General features: G+C 34.3%; 2 protein-coding genes across 2 annotated transcripts in view; one reads left to right on the plus strand and one right to left on the minus strand.

Annotated features, from left to right (window-relative positions):
- Window positions 1-678, minus strand: part of CCDC18 (coiled-coil domain containing 18) — a 136,286-nt gene extending 135,608 nt beyond the window's left edge. Inside the window, exon 1 of the mRNA XM_081226546.1 lies at window positions 445-678. The gene's annotated coding sequence lies outside the window, so the exon portion shown is untranslated. The remainder of the gene's footprint in view (window positions 1-444) is intronic.
- TMED5 (transmembrane p24 trafficking protein 5) lies at window positions 7-16,702 on the plus strand. The gene is made up of 4 exons (XM_081226585.1): window positions 7-382; window positions 5,703-5,800; window positions 11,213-11,396; window positions 13,734-16,702. The coding sequence occupies exons 1-4, from the start codon at window positions 203-205 to the stop codon at window positions 13,950-13,952; spliced, it is 681 nt and encodes a 226-aa protein (XP_081082711.1). The 5' UTR covers window positions 7-202; the 3' UTR covers window positions 13,953-16,702.
- Window positions 16,703-19,602: the final 2,900 nt, after the last annotated feature.

The raw sequence follows: 19,602 nt of genomic DNA on the forward strand, positions 1-19,602 counted from the left end.
GCTCCGCCCTCAGTCCCTACCGTTTGTAGGCCGGCGTTTTCCCCTCTGAGAAACGCCCCTCCGCCCCGGCCTTCACCTGGAGTTTCTTCAGGCTCCAGGTTTCCCTGCCAACCACGAGGAGTCCAGGGAGGAAAAGTGGAGCATAGGCGCCTATAACCCACGCTTCCCACGCCTTTTCCAGCCCGAGATCGCCCAGGCAGGGATGGGCGACAAGATCTGGCTGCCCTTCCTGTTGGTCTTCTTGGCCTCTCTGCTGCTGCCTGGGGCGGCCGGCTTCACGCCCTCCTTAGACAGCGACTTCACGTTCACTCTTCCGGCCGGCCAGAAGGAGTGTTTCTACCAGCCCATGCCCCTGAAGGCCTCGCTGGAGATCGAGTACCAAGTAAGTGCAGAGGTTGAGCCAGCCTCCTTCCTTTAGCCTAGCTGCACGTCGTCGCCTCTCACCGGCTTAGAAACTTCTTGTGGACGACCGGGGTGCTGAAGAGGCGAGGGCTGCCCGAAAGCGGCCAGCTCCGCGCCGGCACGCGAGGCGAGGCTCTCCCCGGCGTTGGGGACCGAGAAGTTAGGCGGGACCTGGAATTGACTACCCCCACCCCTCCCCTTTCCTCCGGTCGGAAAGAGGCCAGCTCTGGTGATGTCGGTGGTTTTTCTCTTTGTTTCATAATTCACCTGTGTCTTTTCTAGCCAGTACACGCTTCAATACTGGGAATTTCACAATACAGGCCTAATACACGTTCTCCTTAATCATTGGACGAGATGATGACACTTGGCGTTAATCAGCCCCACCACCCTCACTCAATTCCGGTATTGTAAATCTATACTGTCATTGCTTCAGTTAAGGATTTTTGAACTGTGACCATGTGATTATCACAAAATCCTATTTCGGAATATTTTGAAAGGGGCTATTGATGTGTTTAATGGTACATTTCCTTCTCAGTTATATACCCGTTATTTAAAAACCAAGTAAGATCTAACTGTATATTAAAACTTTGTAATCTTTCGTTCAGCGTTCTAAGCATTTCTCCCATATCATTGTTTTCTTTTTAGTACCTGCGTAATATTATAGGGAATTGCCTTAATTTATGCGGTCATTCTGGTAGAGGGTAATTGCTTAGAAGAAGTTTTGTAAGCTCCAATACAGCAAATTTTGATGTTTCTAAGTAGCACTGAAAAAAAAAAAAAAAAAGATGCCTTAGTGTGGTTCATCTCTCAATTTTTTTACAAGTTATCTAATTTTTAATCAGATGTTAATTTTTTATAGTTGCTGTAGAGAATCTTTTTCAATAACAGGTACTGTCACATATAGAGCAAAATAAAGTTATTTAGATTTTTCCTCTGAAGGAACTTTAGAATTAGATTATTTATAGATGCATAAGGTAAGCATAGAGAATAAAGTATCTAAAGTCACACAGTTAATGAGCAACACTGAGGCAGGAGCTCAGCATTTCTTGATTTCCAGTCCAGTTCAAAAGTTCATTTACTGAAGTTACCATGTGCCAGTAATGGAGAAGTGGAGACGAGGACACGGGGGAAGGGACAAACAACAGAAAGAACCCTTTTCAAGGATCTTAATATTTAAAGGTTACTGGCTCATAAACAACTAATTTCAATAAAGTATGGTTAGATGCTGTTGGAGGAGGGCTTCTTCTCCGGGGTATCAGAAAAGAATTCCTGGAGAAAATAAATTGGAATCTAGAAAGATGCTTAGGTGAAACAGGAATACCAGGAAGAAGGGGCATTTCAGGAAAAGGATCAGAATGAATAGACAGTTCTGAAAATGCATAGTGTTACTGTTCTAGCAGTGGGCAAGATGTAGTGGACGCTAGAAGTGCTGAGTTTTCGGTGGACCTTTAAGACTATAAAGTCCAGGGTGGGAGTAGAAGAAAAAGAGGTTGGAGAGGTCAGGTGGCTGGATCGTGGATCATGAATCTTAGCTTGTGTGCCATGCTGAGTAGCTTTGACCTTTGTCTGTATAAGGGCCATTGAAGATTAAGCAGTGTGGTAACCGTGAAAAATGTTTTACAGTGTGCAAGATGGATTTAAAGAGGGCAAAATTAGAGGTAAGGAAACCAAATGGGGTTAGAGAAATAGTCTAGATAAGAAAACAATTTTTATTGTTCAAAATTCATCAGTATTTACTGAGGTATTAGGGAAGAAATCTATTTTAAACTACTGACCTCTTATGATTGAGAGCTCCAACTGTAGGAAAAAAATGCCTGGGCTGAAATCCTGACTCTGGCACTTACTACCTGTGTGATCTTGAACAAGTTACTTAACCCCATACTTTTAAAATAGAGATAATAATAGTAAGAGTTGATTTGAAACAATTAGTTAATAAGTGTTCATGTACCATCCCTGACACATAGTAAATGTTCAATATATGTTAGTTTTTTTACATTCACACTTCTAGAGTTATACAGGTGGTATGGCTTAGCTTTATACTTTGCATCTTTAATCACTCAAAGGGACTATTCCCCTAAAGCATTCTGTCTAAACAATTTGTTTTGATTGAGGAAAGAAGTAAAATCATTAAATGTCTGTAGTCCTAGACAATGTTAGAAGGGTTTAAAGGGTAGAAATCATCTTCAACCCTTTGTCTGCATTTTCCAACTCTGCAATTAATTTTCCAATAACTACAAGCTACTGGGTTTTGTCTTAGTTTTTAAAATGTCAGGGAACAGACTTTCTAGACATTGCCCTTGGCTTACTGTGACATATCAAAAAATTTTAACCGTTTCACACTTTTCGGGTTTAACAGGACACTTTTAGGATAATTGACCAGCCCCACAATATATTAAGTTATTGAAATTTTGAAGTGTCAATATATATCTTATGAATAGATCATTCATTTAAATTTTTAAATCATTATTGAGTGCTTACTTTGTGTAAGCTTTATGCTAGATACTACAGATACAATGGTAAGTAAAAATATAGTCCGTGCACTCATGCAGTCTAGTTAAGGGGATAGACATTAATCAAATTATTACACAAATAAGTGTGATATTAGAACTCTAATAAGTGCTATGAAGTGAAGCTAAGTGCATAAGCTATGAGAGTGTTTAACAGAAGGACTTGATTTCACAGTGGGAATTGAGAGAAGACATCCCAGAAGAGGTGGAGTTCAGATCTGTAGAAGAATCAGGCTTACTAGGGATAAGGGGGTGGAGCAAGGTGATGGATAAAAAGAACAGCATGTGGCAATCCAAGGCTTTGAGGAAGAAGACTGAAGAACAGCTTTGAGAGACTGGAAGACTATGACAGAAAGGTGAAAGTGGGACTCGTCCATCATGATCCATTGAAGTCACTGGGAAGTTTAGTTTTAGATTTATGGTATTGTTTTATTTTATATTTTAGATAGATATTTTGTATATTTTAAAATTAGCTTCTGTATTTTTAAATACCATTTTTAATGATTTCATTAAGCCTGACAGTCACTACCAATAATATCTTTTTACTCAAGTTTTTGCTTAGTATTGTCATATTACTTACTTTTTGATTTAATGATATGGTTTTTGGTTTTTAGAGGAGAACCTTGAGTAATTCTTTCAGAACGCTTTGAGTCCTTGGATATCTGAAAATGGCTTTACCTTTTGCTTTCTCTTCAGTAAATATAATTTTTTTACTTGGAAAAATTGAAGACATGGCTACCTTGTGTTTTTTTACATCTAGTCTATATGCAAGAATGCTGATGCCATCCCAGTCCTTGTTATTTTGTAGTTCTCTACTACTACTCTTTGGAAGTTTCTAGGTTGTTCTTTTTAAATCCTTTGGAAAAGTCATTAGGATTTTTGGATCTTTTTTCATTTATCCTGCTTCACATCTATTAGACTCTTGCAGTCTAAAGATTTTTATCTTTTGGAGCAGAACTTTTTATTCTCTTATTTGATAACTTCCTCTCCATTTCTCTTGGTTCTTTTTGAAATGCTTTATTAGGTGGGTATTTGAAACCTTTAGCTCTGTCCTTCATAAAGTTCTTACCATTTCCCTCATACTTTTCATCTATACTTTTTCACCTTGTTGTGAGAATTCCTTGGCTCCTTTTAGTTCTCTGATTTTTAGTCTCCATCCATGCCCATTCTGCTGTCATTACATTCGCTAAGGCTTTATTTGGGCAATCACATTTTTGGTTTTTCTAAGAATTTTTTCATATCAGCATCTTCATTTTCTGTAGATTTTTACATTCTTGAATTTCTCTGAGGATGTATATTACATTTATCTGAGAAAACATATATTTAAGTCTGTTTACATTATTTTTTTAGAATTTGATCCTCTGAGAAAAACCAATAACATGAAAAAGAGGGCATCAGTTTCAACAAATATTTGGTGTCTCTCTAGTTTGTTCTGAGAATTTTGAGATTGATAGATATTGGTAGCTAGATGTATTCTTTGCTCAGTGGACTATCTTCCAGAAATTCCTTACTCTTCAAATCTGTTAACAGCTTTCCTAGATTTCCAGTGTTGTTATAGATTATTTATATCGTTATGTTTTCTTCATTTCATTGGGATTTAAAGAAGAAAAAGAACTGTGGGGCTCCCCTGGTGGCGCAGTGGTTGAGAGTCCGCCTGCCGATGCAGGGGACACGGGTTCATGCCCCGGTCCAGGAAGATACCACATGCCACGGAGCGGCTGGGCCTGTGAGCCATGGCCGCTGAGCCTGCGCGTCCGGATCCTGTTGCTCCGCAACAGGAGAGGCCACAACAGTGAGAGGCCCATGTACCGCAAAAAAAAAAAAAGAATTATGTATATTTAGCTAGCCATTTGAAACCAGTTCTGTTGATCAGTAAGTACAGCACAAGAATAGGTAATCTATCATTCCATTAAAGCCACCAAGAAAAATAAAACAGAGTTATATAAGAAAAAGAGTAGCCTTTGAAGGCAGATTGCTGAATTCAAATTTTGACCATGCCACTTATTTACCATATCACCTTAGGCAACCTTCTCTGTGCCTCAGTTTTTTGTGGGATTTTTTTTGGGGGGGGTTGTTTTGTTTTTTTAGGTTAAAATGAAAATAATAGAACCTTCCTTTTAGAGTTGTTGTGAGGAATAAATCCACATAAAGCACTTAAAACAATGTGTGGCATAAACTGTAATTGTTAGCTGCCGTCATCGTTATCATCATCATCATCATCATCGGGACATTTTGAGATTGTAAAGGAACAGGTACCTTCCTGTTTCCTGTACTTATTCTTTGGCCAATAAGTAAATGGCCTGCTTGGAATATATAGTTCATGTTGGGAAATAATAGGTATTGCTTGAAAAAGTCAGTTGGAATCAGATCATAGAGGCTTTGAGTTCCAGGCTAAGAAGTAGCTAGTTATTATTTTATTGAGGAGGAAACAAACTCAGAAGAGTTACATAGCAAGCCCTAAATTGCCCAAGGAAAAGGGTCTACCAATTGAACTACCTTCTGTGTTTATACTCTATAGGTCATCTGTTTTAAGAAGATTATTTCAGTAATACCCATAAGACCTAAATTTAAGTGATGGCAACAGTAATTGGCAAGAAAGGGACAAGTTCCAAAAATGAATGGAATTGAACCAAATGGTCTTTCTTGCTCCTTTTTAGCCCTAACATGAGTCTGTTGACTTTCTTACCCCTCTAGGTTTAGAAATGAAATCTTTTCATCATATGATCTACTTAATATAGCTTTTTATTTTTAGAATTTATAAAATGTGCTCTTCTCTTCTCTGCCTTCCTACAGGTTTTAGATGGAGCAGGATTAGATATTGATTTCCATCTTGCCTCTCCAAAAGGAAGAACCTTAGTTTTTGAACAAAGAAAATCAGATGGAGTTCACACGTAAGTAATCTCTTAGTTGGGTTCCATGATCTGAATACCAGTGGGCACAGGAAAATTAGCACATTTGATACTAAATGTTAGCATTAAATGATTCCATATGAACTTTTTTTTTTTTAATGTGGTACACGGGCCTCTCACTGTTGTGGCCTCTCCCTTTGTGGAGCACAGGCTCCAGACATGCAGGCCCAGCGGCCATGGCTCACAGGCCCAGCCGCTCCACGGCATGTGGGATCCTCCCAGACCGGGGCACGAACCCGTGTCCCCTGCATCGGCAGGCGGACTCTCAACTACTGCGCCACCAGGGAAGCCCCCATATGAACATTTTAAACAGTCCTTGTTAGTGATCTATCTTAAACTAAAATGTCATCCATTAATCTTATCTTTTTGTTTAGGCATTTTCTTTTGATCTTGACTAAGTTTTTGGTTTTGTTTTTTTTTTTTGCTTTGCTTAATGAGATGAGTATACCATAGGTACTGCATTCAATCTGTTGTGGCATTTTAAACCTGCCTTTCTGGCTAGCACAGGCTTTTTCTATTTTAACTATAAGTTACTGTTCCAGGTATATATCTTAAAGTTTCTTGAACTACTGGCTATATCATTTTTGCCCATTGTTTTCTTAAAACAACAGTACAGTAATACATCTTTGTGTGTGTTTGTGTAAATTTTAATTTTACTCGAACCTCATTCTTTTTAGATAATTAGAAGATCTGAAAGTAAAAGATCTGACCATAGGAAACCATTTAGAAATTAAGAATGACTAAGAAACCATATAGAAATAAAATACTTTTTATAACTCTGAGTTTAGAGTTTGATAAAAGCCCATATATTTTATCTCTTATATCTCATTTCTTTTTTCATATCTCACTGGTGTTTCCTTATTTCATTCTATTATTTTACTGCAGCACTTTGTTTACTCAGTATTATCGTGTTTAAACTGTGAGTATATAGGAATAAGATCAAATATAGAGTGTCTAATATTTGCCATAAACTAGACTTTGCATTTTATATGCTTCTAAATTAATCATTCCAACCCACTGTGAGAGATAGATTCTTTGATTCCCCAGTTCCCATTTTACAGACAAGGAGGCTCAGGGAAATTAAGTAAGTCTGCAGGGATACACATTTATTAAGAAGAGGAGGCAGGATGAACCCAAATTCTTGCTTTCTACCATACAATGCTTAGAACATCTCTGGCACATAGCACTATGTAAGTACTAGCTATTTATAATCATTGGCCTTTGTTAACCAAAATACCTGCCATGTAATTGATACTCAGTAAATACTGAATACATGTATGAGTGAACAAGGTGGGGAAAATGTTTCAACCATAATTTTTTTTTTTTTTTTTTTTTTTTTTGCGGTACGCGGGCCTCTCACTGTTGTGGCCTCTCCCGTTGCGGAGCACAGGCTCCGGATGCGCAGGCTCAGTGGCCATGGCTCACGGGCCCAGCCACTCCGTGGCATGTGGGATCTTCCCGGACCGGGGCACAAACCCGTGTCCCTTGCATCGGCAGGCGGACTCCCAACCACTGTGCCATCAGGGAAGCCCCTCAACCATAATTTTTTAAGTGCTTTTGAAAACGGTGTTTTACCTATACAGAGCTCTAAAAAAATTTGCATAAGCTATTGATAAATAAAATCAGAAGTGGTAATTTAAAAAGTCAGTTAAGATTGATATACCAGAATTAACTATGCTTTCTCTTTGATAGGTGTATGAACAAGAACTAAAAATGTAGTTCACCTTTAAATTTCAGAATATAGGAAATGTATAGAATTTCTGTCAATTTTAATTTCTCTCCAATTTTCTGCTTTCATTTAGAGATAAATTAAAATTAACTGTTAGGGGAAAAAGGTATCTTATTGCTTTCTTGCATAGAATTACCTCTCATTAAACCATTGGGAGAAAAGAAAGAGTTTATAAGAGTTGACATTTATCGAGTTCTTTTGATGTGCCAGGTCACGGTTCAAATATGCACTTTACATGTATTAATTTTTTTTTATTCTTCCTTCCCCACAGTCCTATGAGGTACATGATATTATTATCATCTTACCAATGAAGAAATTGAGGCACAGAGCAGTTAAGTAAGTTGCTGAAGGTTACACAGCTAATAAACAGCAAAGCCAGGATTTAAGACCAGTCAGTCCAATTCACTCTTAATCACTACACCAGATTTACAAATCTACTTTCTAAAAATTAGATTTAAACAAAAATTTATCTTTAGCTACATTAACTTTTTAAAGGCAACTAAAATCTCAGCTATACCACCGAAACAGTTTTTTTCTTAAATTAAATCTTTAAAACAAATGCTATCCTTCCAGAAGTCAAGGTTAGTAAAAATGTCTCCAGAGCCTTAAACTGCTTAATACCTATTTGTCCAGTACTGTCATGTATAAAAGCATTTTTCTAGACCACTGAATTAATATTACCTTAACTCACACCATAACTTACAAATTTTGGACAACTTATGCTAATTCTTTTTCTACTTGAAAGGAAAATTTACTCTATATGCTTTTATTTAGATAATATTTTATATCATTTGTAGTAATAATATTCCTTTTTACTAAAGGTAGTCAACACAAATTTAGAAAGAAATTAATACAGGAATGACTATAAAGTAATAAACATCTTTTTTTTTGTATACACATGTTGAAGCTCATACATCTGAGTCAGTGCTTCTCAAATTTTTTTCATTTTTACCCCTGTCCCCATACAACCTTTTTAGGCATTTTTTTCCTCATCATCCCCCATGAAATTTTAATACTGAAGATATACTACATGCCCCCTTTTTTTTTTTTTAACTCTATGTATATCTGTGCTTTATATATAAAAAGAATAGGTACAAAGCTTACCCTTTTTATCCAATTCAGGGTTAAGAATGACTAAATAAAGTTGGGTTAAATAAAATTAAGACTAAACAAAATTAAAAGTTAGATTAAAAAGTTATTAACATTTAATTTAACTTTATATTTTCTGAATAACTTTTAATATAATTTATCATATATTGTATCCATTACACATGCAAATTAGCAATTTATATACATAATAGCAATGTAATTAAAATTTTAAAAATCATTCCAAATATTTTTCAAGAAAAGTAGAATGATTAAAAAAATTACATTAACTTAAAAAGTACTTTTAGTGACCTTAACTTTTGCTTGATGTGGGAAAATAACTTTAGCTACTCAATAGTCATTCAGATATTATTGACTTTTTTCCCCAGTGTTTGGCATAATTGATGATGGGTTGAATAACCTTTGTAAAATTAAATAATAAAATATAAACTAGTTTTATTCAAATCTTCCCCCAAAATGCAAAGATTAAGAGATAAAATGTATGAAAGCAGTGCGTAAATTATGAAGGAATATACAAATGTTGACTATTTTTATTTATAGTATATATGCTAAAATCCAATCACATCGCTGAGTAGTTATCTCTTATGCTTAAACAAAAACAGTCAGTCACAAATAGGGGGAAGAAAAACATGATTGGCTTTGAAGATGAAGATCACACAAGGCTATAGAAAATAATGCAAGGCACCTCAAAAATTGATGATCAAACATACACATCCACAAGGGAGCCAGTGGCATCATTAGGCATGTGTAGGCCACCACTTGCCCTATGACTTCTAGATCAAGCAATCAACCAAACGTCCTCCAATCACAGCTATTTGCTAGCATTTTGTAGCAGTGTTCCTGGACACATTGCATGTGTCTTCCATGAGCTCATGCTGCTTGTGATATGCCCAAGACAACCCCATGAGAGAAAATTAAATACTAAGGAATAAGATTTTGTCATAGGATTGAGCTTTGGAGGGCTACGATACTATTATAGCTTTTTTTTTTTTTTGCCCATCTTGAACCAGTCTTCACCCCTAGGGGGCAGTATCCCCTCATCGAGAATGCATAGTCTAAGTGAATAGTCATATTTGGTGGTTATACGCTTACTGTATCAGTGATGCCATTCATCAGAATACACTGGAAATTTTTCCTCAGGAAATGCCCCACATCTAGGTCATATTACATAATGGTCACAACATTTTATTTTGTTTTGTTGCTTTTAATATTGTTCCCCCTGTATCCATACCAGTGTTTGCTTCAGGCTCCTTTCAAAAGTTAAATGAATCCTCAAAAGACAACGTTTGTCATGGTTGAGGAGACTGCAAAGAATACAGATAGGCTCTGAGCAGTACTGTAGAAAGATCAATTAACTTGAGAGTCAGATATCCAAGCTTCATGTATGCCTATAACAGGCTATGTGATCATGGGAAGGATCTTAATCTATGTGAACCTTTTACTCGCCTTGAAAAGGTCGATTATGCCTACTATCAAATATGATGATAAGGATTAAAAGAGATAAAATGTGTCAAAGCAGTATGTAAATTATGAAGAGGTATACAAGTATTGGCTATTTTTATTTATCGTATATATGCTAAAATCAAATCACATTGCTGAGTAGTTATCTCTTATGCTTAAACAAAACAGTTAAGTCAGAAATAAGGGGGAAAAAAGGATGGAGATTGGCTTAACAGATGAGACTCACATGTTGTTCAGAAGGTTGTAGGAAATAATATAAGCTGCCCCAAAATTTAAGTGATCTAGCATATTGGAGATAAGGAAAGTTCAAAGTCATTTAGACCAACCTTCGTGAATAGTTAAAACAAAAACTAAAACACAGGTTGAACTTTGTTTTTTGTGGCCAGCAGTAGTAAATTTCATCAGCCTGTGCAATATTTTGTTTGTTAAAGTTTCTCTCCACAAAAATATTATTAGAAAGCTATTTTGCTAAATTAACTCGGCCCAGGTCAATTATCTTGAATGTGAAGACAAGATCATAAGTTGTTATGAGTGGCATTTATTCAGTAAAGGTAATGCCACTGCGAGTAAAGCTCTGGTTCTTGGACACTGAACTCATTCCTATTTTTTGTAAACTATTACAAAGATTTACTTAATCCAAAGGGGCCTAGAAGAAAGCATTTAGGACAGTCCATCACTGCTTTTGAAAACAAAGAAAAACTCACTTTACAGATTAATCTCAAAGGGGAGGTTTGTAGTGATATTTCCATATGAATTGAACTCATTATAGATTAATAATGTATAAATATTAAGGTTCATTGTGAGGTATCATGTATCTAGGTTTTTAATCCTGTTTTCTTCCAAAAGTTAGGTCAAGCTCATTTGCCCAATTTACTGAGTAAATGCCAAGCACATCTAAGTTGCAAGTACTTGAATATGTATTTCCAGATTGCTGGTTTCCCAATAAATTTTAAATTGTCTTTCAATGCTAAGGAAGTCTTTCCATCAGTAACCTGTCCAATTATTATAAAACATGTTATTCCTTCTCTTTTACAGTTTTTCCTTTGATCCCAGATGGAAGTACAGATAACTGAAGACATGTCCTCTTTTTCATACAGGATAGAGACTGAAGGCGGTGACTACATGTTCTGCTTTGATAATACATTCAGCACCATTTCTGAGAAGGTGATTTTCTTTGAATTAATCCTGGATAATATGGGAGAACAGGAGCAAAAACAAGAGGACTGGAAGAAATATATTACTGGCACAGATATGTTGGATATGAAACTGGAAGACATTCTGGTCAGTATGGTTTCATAATAAAAATTACTAACACCTAGAGACCTTAGTATGTGATAAGCACTGAGCTAGGCATTTTATCTGCATTATCTCACCTAATCCTTACTGAATTCTATGAGGATTATTATCTCCATCTTTCCAATGAGGAAAATTATGGATTAGGGATATTCTGTACTGTCTCTGTCATGGAACCAGAAAGAGAGAACTAGAATTTGGACACAGACTCTTAACTGCAGAACTCCCTTAGAATGTTCACAAAAAGAAGACTGTAATAATGATCTGCACATATAATGATCTGCACATATAATAAAACTGAGTAACTTGTAAACACTTAAGATGTACAGGCATTTTTCCCTACACCATAGTTTTTATAACATGAAATTTGATATTATTTAATTTTGGGAACACTGTTAACATTACTTAGCCAAACCTGGCAGTTATCAGAAACTAGCACCACACTTAGGAGTAAAAGCTTTTAGATTATGGCTTCTTGGCTTGAATTGCTTTATGTGCTATTTATCATAAACATGCATAATGAAATGTGCATGTATAAGAACCTACTTGCTAATAATAGTACTGCCAGTGATGGGGAGAAAGATCATTACCCTTCGGCCACAGCTAGATGTAATAAAATGATAGAATTCTCAGTGATATTTATAAATAGCATATATACCTGTGTTATAGAACTTTCTACAGGAGAAATAATGTGATTATTCCATGTTTGAAACTATATAACCTCTAAAACTCTTAGAACCTGAACTTTTTTTTTATAATATGATATTTTGATCACTTTGAGGTTTCTTAGGAAAGCAACTATCAAATTATAAGAGACATACTGTAGATCAGTTAGCTTAAGAAGTCAGAAAATTAAATGATCATATCATATGTGTAATTCCTTAGTGACTGAGCTCTCTGAGCCTTGGTTTCCTATTATCCTCGGGGATAATACCTCGAGTTGTTGTGAGGGTGAAATGTGATACGGCATGTATATAAATGCTTTAAAGCACACACAGTAAATGTTAGTTTTCTTACCTTCTCTATTGGTGTCACTGTGAATACAAACAAAGAATTAAGCTTAATTGGCATGAATTTTTACCATGAAAATTTTTGATCTCATCATTTCATATGTATACTAAACTTAGTTGAATTTTAGAACTAGAAGAAGACTTAGTTATCATTAGTCCAGCTCTAAACTCCCTTTCCCCTTTCATTCCATTTTATATATAAGGAACTGGCTTAAAATGGAAATGATGTATCCATAGTTTCACGACTAGTCCAGTCTTCTTCCCACTCATTTTTTAAATCTCAATCATATTAATATATTCTCCCATTTTAAATTTATATTGCCAACAAGAGCAAAACAGAAGTAGTTGTAAATTTTGTTAGTACTTCACTGCATTCTCAAGAGATTGACTTCATTCACAATTAAACAAAATGACCAGAAAGTTCAGATTTAAATATGACTTAAAATACTTGGTCTTTTTTGAAAAATAATGTCTTTCAGGAGATTTTTCATTTACTCCCCCCCAAAATTTTTATCACAACAGCAAACTTGAATAAATAACTTTATACTTGACTATCATCGTCATGATATTGAAAAGAACTATGGATGGTCTTTTTATCTGGGGATCTGAATCCCATATTTTTCTGGAAAATATACCATTGCTTTACAAATGTGCCCATATGATAAATATTTTGTAGTTTTATAGCTTTAGCAGAGGAGTCTTCAATTTTGAGTATGTTTTTTTTGCATTTAAATGAGGATTTTAAGCAAGGTGACTATCCAGGAAAATCTGTTTCTAGTATTTTCTTATTTTTGCCATCAGTGCTTTTTGAATTTCGAATCTCAACTTTACTTTATATTCCTGTAAACCTTTTATAGTTTTTAAATCACTTCTCACCAGGACCCTACTATAAAAATAGTTTTTTCAGAAGATGTGCAACTTAGAATGCATCTTGATAAGCTTGTTTTATGAATGTGATCTTGGAACATTTTTGTATTAAAAACATTATATTTTTTATGGTTGTTAGGGCTAAGAAGATAATGTATATAAAATTACTGGCACTATAGCACTCAAATGTATTTTCACATTATTTATTTTCAATTCACAGTAGCTTTGTTCATTTTTAAAATAATTATAAACAATAATTTAAAAACATCATGAGAACTATTACATAAACTTTATATAATAAAGATCTTTAGGTAATCTAAGTAGTACCCACCCCTTAATTAAAATTGTGTTTGGATATTAAACTAGTAAGAGTACTGTGAAGCACATTTTTAAATTAACTTAAAATTACTGAGCATTTTTACAATAAAATTATTTTTTTTATCTCCAGGAGTCCATCAACAGTATCAAGTCCAGACTAAGCAAAAGTGGTCATATCCAAACTCTGCTTAGAGCATTTGAAGCTCGTGATCGAAACATACAAGAAAGCAACTTTGATAGAGTAAATTTCTGGTCTATGGTTAATTTAGTGGTAATGGTGGTAGTGTCAGCCATTCAAGTATATATGCTGAAGAGTCTATTTGAAGATAAGAGGAAAAGTAGAACTTGAAACTCCAAAGTAGAGTACTTAACATTCAAAAAAAAAGGGACAGAAAAATGCAATAAACTGTTACAGTCAAGACCATTAATAGTTGTTTGCAAAACGTTTTCAGGCATTACCATAAGTGTGAAACAAATATTAAATTTAACATGAAAGGAAAGTCTTCACTTTCATCTGTGCAAGTAATCTTATTGTTCCAGTTGTACTTAAGTGTATAACAAGTATTTTGCAGGTATAAATGAATGAAGCCATATTAATAATGGCAGTTTCCTACGTTTGAAAAAATTTTGCAAATGTCATAGGTGATTTAAATAAATGAACTTTGGGCCTAAATGTAACACTGAACTATGTTTTTAAAAGATTGTTACCCAGAAGTTTCTTTGTAAATGTGGCAATTACAAATTAACTGTAGAAGTTTTTCAATATATTAAGTTATAAATCATCTGAGAATTACCTAATCATGGATATCTTTAGAAGACAAAGACTCAACTTTTCTCTTTTTACATATGTATCTCCTAAATGTAAATAGAAGCATAGCTGTGAAAAACAGATATGTGGGATTTTTATAACCAAATATATTTCATTTTAATAGCAAATAGTTTTATATACCTAGCTCACATTCCCAAAAGCTGACATTTTGAATAATTCTTAAAAATGCTAAGTCATACTTATTAAAATTAGGACAGATTTTCTCTTTGAAGAATAAAGATTGCTCCCAGTCTCTATAAGAATACATTCTGTCTAATCCTTAACCAAAATATAGATTTTAAAATTAAATGTGAGGGAAAATCATTTTATTTTTATATTATCAACAGTGTTATGTTAGTTTTTAACATGTTTACTGACTTGGATAATACATTAATACCAGCAGTTGTGAAGGAAATATTGCTAAAAGGATCTGGACCTAATGTAAGTAAATATCACTTTTGTGTTCTCAAAATCAGTAAGAAAAGAATAAACTCAATATAAAAGAATTTAGAGAATATCCTATCAAAATAAAGTTCACTTAAACTATAAATAAAGTATTTACAATCTGATTGGCTCATAATGACTCAATCCTAATATAAATTATGAGATTAATTTCCAGTTAACTGGAAGAAACTGGGTTTTATTTTTTTACAATTGTTTTATTCTGTTTTGAATAATCATTTATAAGTATTCAGGTACATTTTACAAAACATAAGCCCTAGTGGGTATAAATATTACAGTTTTTATTACAACTTTCATAAAGTGACCTTTCTGATCACTTTATTTGACATTCAATTAAGGATTGGAAACCCACAGAAGTTTAAACACTCAATATGTGAATAACCCTATAGTCTCTGCCATCCTGTCTTACTCAAGTACTAATAATTTAATGAATTAAATAGAATTTTTAGGTTATACCCATTTGTAATATTGTTTATGACATACACAAGTTAGAAACAATCAACTTATAAACTTGAGTATAGAACAACCTCTGTGGGTTAATACTGCTGGAATTCTTAATAAGCAATGATATCCAGAGAGAATGCTTTCATCTATAATTTACACTCAAGAGTGGTACAAAAAGAGAGATATTTCCCTCCTTCTTATATATTTCCCTCTCTTCTTCAGAAAAGAAGTTTAGATTTCCCAACTCTGAAGCTTTTTAAAAATGAGATAAGGTATGATTACCTTAATTGGTCAAGAAAATGCTCTTAAGTGTCCAGGAGTAGCCCCTATAACACATGCAAAACAAGGGCCAATAAGATTTTTGCCTATGAAGAGCCCTCCCTTTTCCCCTTCTGATACACTCATAATAAGAAGCAAACTTAGTACTATAGCTAATAAAACAGTACAGATATAAACTACTGCATCTTTTCTATTAAACTGTGATTAAGAATTCTACCTCTTATGTATAGCTGGTTACTGTACTGTACTGATTCTTTACCTAACAATAAATTTGTTACATCACCTTCTACATATGATTTGTATCACTGATTTTAAACCATTGATTCAGTAACTTACTATATAATAATGGCCTTATTTGGAAAACAAAGAATTTAAGAATATTGAAGACAATTTTATTTTTATAGATAAAGTGAAGAGATTATTTAAGAAGCATGTTACCTGTATTAACCAAAAAGTAAAATCTGTAAGCACATTTGTAGTAAATTCTTTAATATTTCTAAAGGCATATTGTTTATCTGCCTCATATGGTTTTTTTAATGTCAGTATTGTTTTGACATTAAAATTATGCTAAAACTTAACAACTTATTTTGTCTTCAGTTTTTAATCATATAAACTTTTAAAATACTACAATACTTAACTAAGGCCTAGAGCTTCACTATGATTTGCATTTGGATCATTGATTGCTATTCTTTCATGTGAATGTCAAGACATAGAGGATAAGTGGTTGAAATACACTGAAATAAATGATAAACTGAAATGTAATTTTATGCTATGTATGTTTATCCTTCTTAAGCATTATTATGTCCTAAAATTGACAAAAATTGAGTACGTATAATTCTGTGCCTCCCCAAAGAAAATTCTTTATCTGAAATTTTCAAAGATATTTATTCAGCTTGTAATGGTTTTTCAGTTGAAGTGTAATAATGCAAAATCAGTGTTGCTCAAATTGCTTTATAATTATGAACAGACACAGCCATATTAAATAAGCATTGAATACTGTGCTGAGTATATATAATAAAAATTACAATCAAAGAATGTCTTATTTATCTACCAGTCATTGTAAATACGGTCTAGTCCTTAAAGCCTTCATTGATTTCATCTTAACCAAGTGTGCTCTCCCTTCCATTTGAAACCCATACGTCTCTGCACTTTTTATTGTATATCATTCTACCCTGCATTAGACTTCTGTTTATATATGTACTTATTCTTCTGTTGCCCAAAAATGCATTGTAACTAAAAGGTGCTCAAAATACAGGGGCAAAGATCATCAGTTCTGAAAGTCTGGGATGCTAAATAAGCTAAATAAGCTTGTTCCAGTCTTCTACCCCACTGAAGAAATTGATTGTTTAGGACTGGAATTTGGCTCCAGAATCTTAATTTTTCACCCACGCAATTTGGGATTCTGATGTCCACATTATTCTTGGACCATTTGCTAACTGGGTGAACTTGGGAAATCAAAACTCCTTTGAACCTATTTCTTCATTTGTATAGGTATTTTAAGTAACATCTTAAAACTCAGTTAAAAGAGCATTAAGAGAGTCTAGTGCTTGGTGAAGGTTGGTATATTATTGGTGATTTCCTTCATACCATTTAGACAAGCCACTCTTCCCCCCAAAGCTGGTAGAATTCCTTAGGCACCTTTCTGGTTCTGCACGCCCATCACTTTCAGGTGTCTGGGCTTCTGGAAGGCTTGTGTCATTAGACAATGGATATACAGTTAATGTGTATCTAGGAGAATGACACAATAAAGAATCCACACCTAAGATGATACCATCTGAGAACGAGCATATCATGGATGCCAGATCCCTGCATCTAGAAGAAAAGGTGAGGAAATGCAGGGCAGGGAAAAAAATTAGAGGTCTTCAATGACCATGAGTCAACAGTAAAATGAACATTGAGAATCAGTTATCCAACAGTGAAATGAACTCCCTTATATATAAAGAAAGCAACTACTCCCCAGTCTTGGAAGTTTTCAAGTGGCAATAATGATCAGACATAAAAGGGATTACTTCTACATCTGGTGTAAAATGGAAGGATAGACTAACAAAACTAAACTTTATACTCCTATTTCAATTTTAAAAGCACTAAGTAATACTGTCTAATCCTTAAAGGATTAGGAGAAAGCTGAAAGAAAAGGCCAGGGTTTCAAAAGACACATTGTAGAGTTCTATTTTGTTGGATTCTTGCTTGGTGTTAAAAAACAAATTGCAAACAAAATTTAAAACACAATACCGTTTACTCCAAAGAAAATGACATACTTAGGTATAAATCTAACAGAACATGTACAGCATCAGTATGATAAAAATTATCAAATGGCTGTTAGAAGAAAGACCTAAGTAAATGGAGAAACATACCATGTTCAAAGGTTGGAAGGCTCAACATAGTAAAAAGATGAATTCTTCCCTAAATTGTTCTATAAATTTAACATTAATTCTTATCAAAATCCAGCAAGGTATTTTGTAGACAAGGACAAGCTTATTCTAAAATTTATATGGAATGGAAAGGCAAAAGAATAAGGCAATTTTGAAAAAGAATAAAGTCTACCTATATTAAGGCTTACCTTATAGCTATAGTAATCAACATGGTGTGGTACTGGTGGAGGGACAGACACATAGATCAACAGGACATTCTAGAATACACCAAAACAAGTCCAACTGATTTTTCACAATGGTGCAAAAGCAATTCAATAGGGAAAAGACAGCCTTTTAAACAAATGGTGCTGAAGCAACTGAGACAAACACAGGTTAAAAACATGAACTTAAATGTTAAAATGATAAAGCTTTTTGAAAAAAATATGAGAAAATCTTCAGCGCTTAGGGCTAGACAAAGAAGTTCCACACTTGACACCAAATACAGGACCCATAAAAGGAAAAACTGATAAATTGGACCTCCTCAAAAGTAAAACTTTTGCTCCATGAAAAACCCTATTAAGGGATGAAAAATTAAACTACTGATGGGGAGAAAACATGCAAATCACATATCCAAAAAAGGACTAGAATATATAAAGGATTCTCAAAGCCCAACAGTTAAAAAAATTCAATTAGAAAATGAGCAAATGACATGAACAGACATTTCACTGAAGAAAATTTGTGGATGGCAAATAAGCACATGAAAATAAGTTTAACATCATTAGCCATTAGGATAATTCAAGTTAAAACCGTAAGATATCAGTACACACCTACCAGAAAGGCTAAAATAAAAAAAAGTAGTTACAACACCTAATGCTGGCAAGGATGCAAGAGAACTTGGATCACACTTTTACATTGCTAGTGGGATATAAAATGGTAGAGTCACTCTGGAAAATATTTTGGCAGTTTCTTATAAAACTACACATACACTTACCATGCAACCCAGCATTTATACTCTTGGACACATCCCTGAGAAATAAAAACATGCTCAGATAAAAACCTGTACACATTATTATACAAAGCAGCTTCATTTACAATAGCCCAAACCTGGAAATAACCCAAATGTGCTTTAAAGAGTGAATGGTTAAACATGGTACATCCATACTATGGAATACTGAGCAGCAATAAAAAGAATAAACAATTGATACATGCAACCATTTGGATAGACCTCAAAGGAATTATGGTTAGTGGGGGGAAAAAATCGTAAAAGGTCACACACTATACCATTTCTTTTATGTAACATTCTTGAAATAACAAAATTATAGAGATGGAAAACGGATTAGTGGTTGCCAGGTGTTAGGAATGGAGGAAAGAAAGGGAATGTGGCTAAAAAAGGCAGCCTCGGGATGGAACAATTCACTCTCATGATGGTTACACAAATCTATGTGTTACAAGATTCACAGAACTATATACACATACAAATGAGTGCTTGTAAAATTGGTGAAATCTGAATAAACTCTGTGGTTTGTGCTGACATCAATTTTCTGGATTTAATATTGTACTATATGCAAGATGTCGCCATTGGGGGAAACTGAAGAGTACACAGGAACTTCCTAAACATTTTTTTTTTTTGCAATTTCTTGTGAATCTATAATTAT

This window comes from Mesoplodon bidens (genome assembly GCF_964165515.1).
Source record: "Mesoplodon bidens genome assembly, chromosome: 2".
In the NCBI taxonomy this organism is placed as follows: Eukaryota; Metazoa; Chordata; class Mammalia; order Artiodactyla; family Ziphiidae; genus Mesoplodon; species Mesoplodon bidens.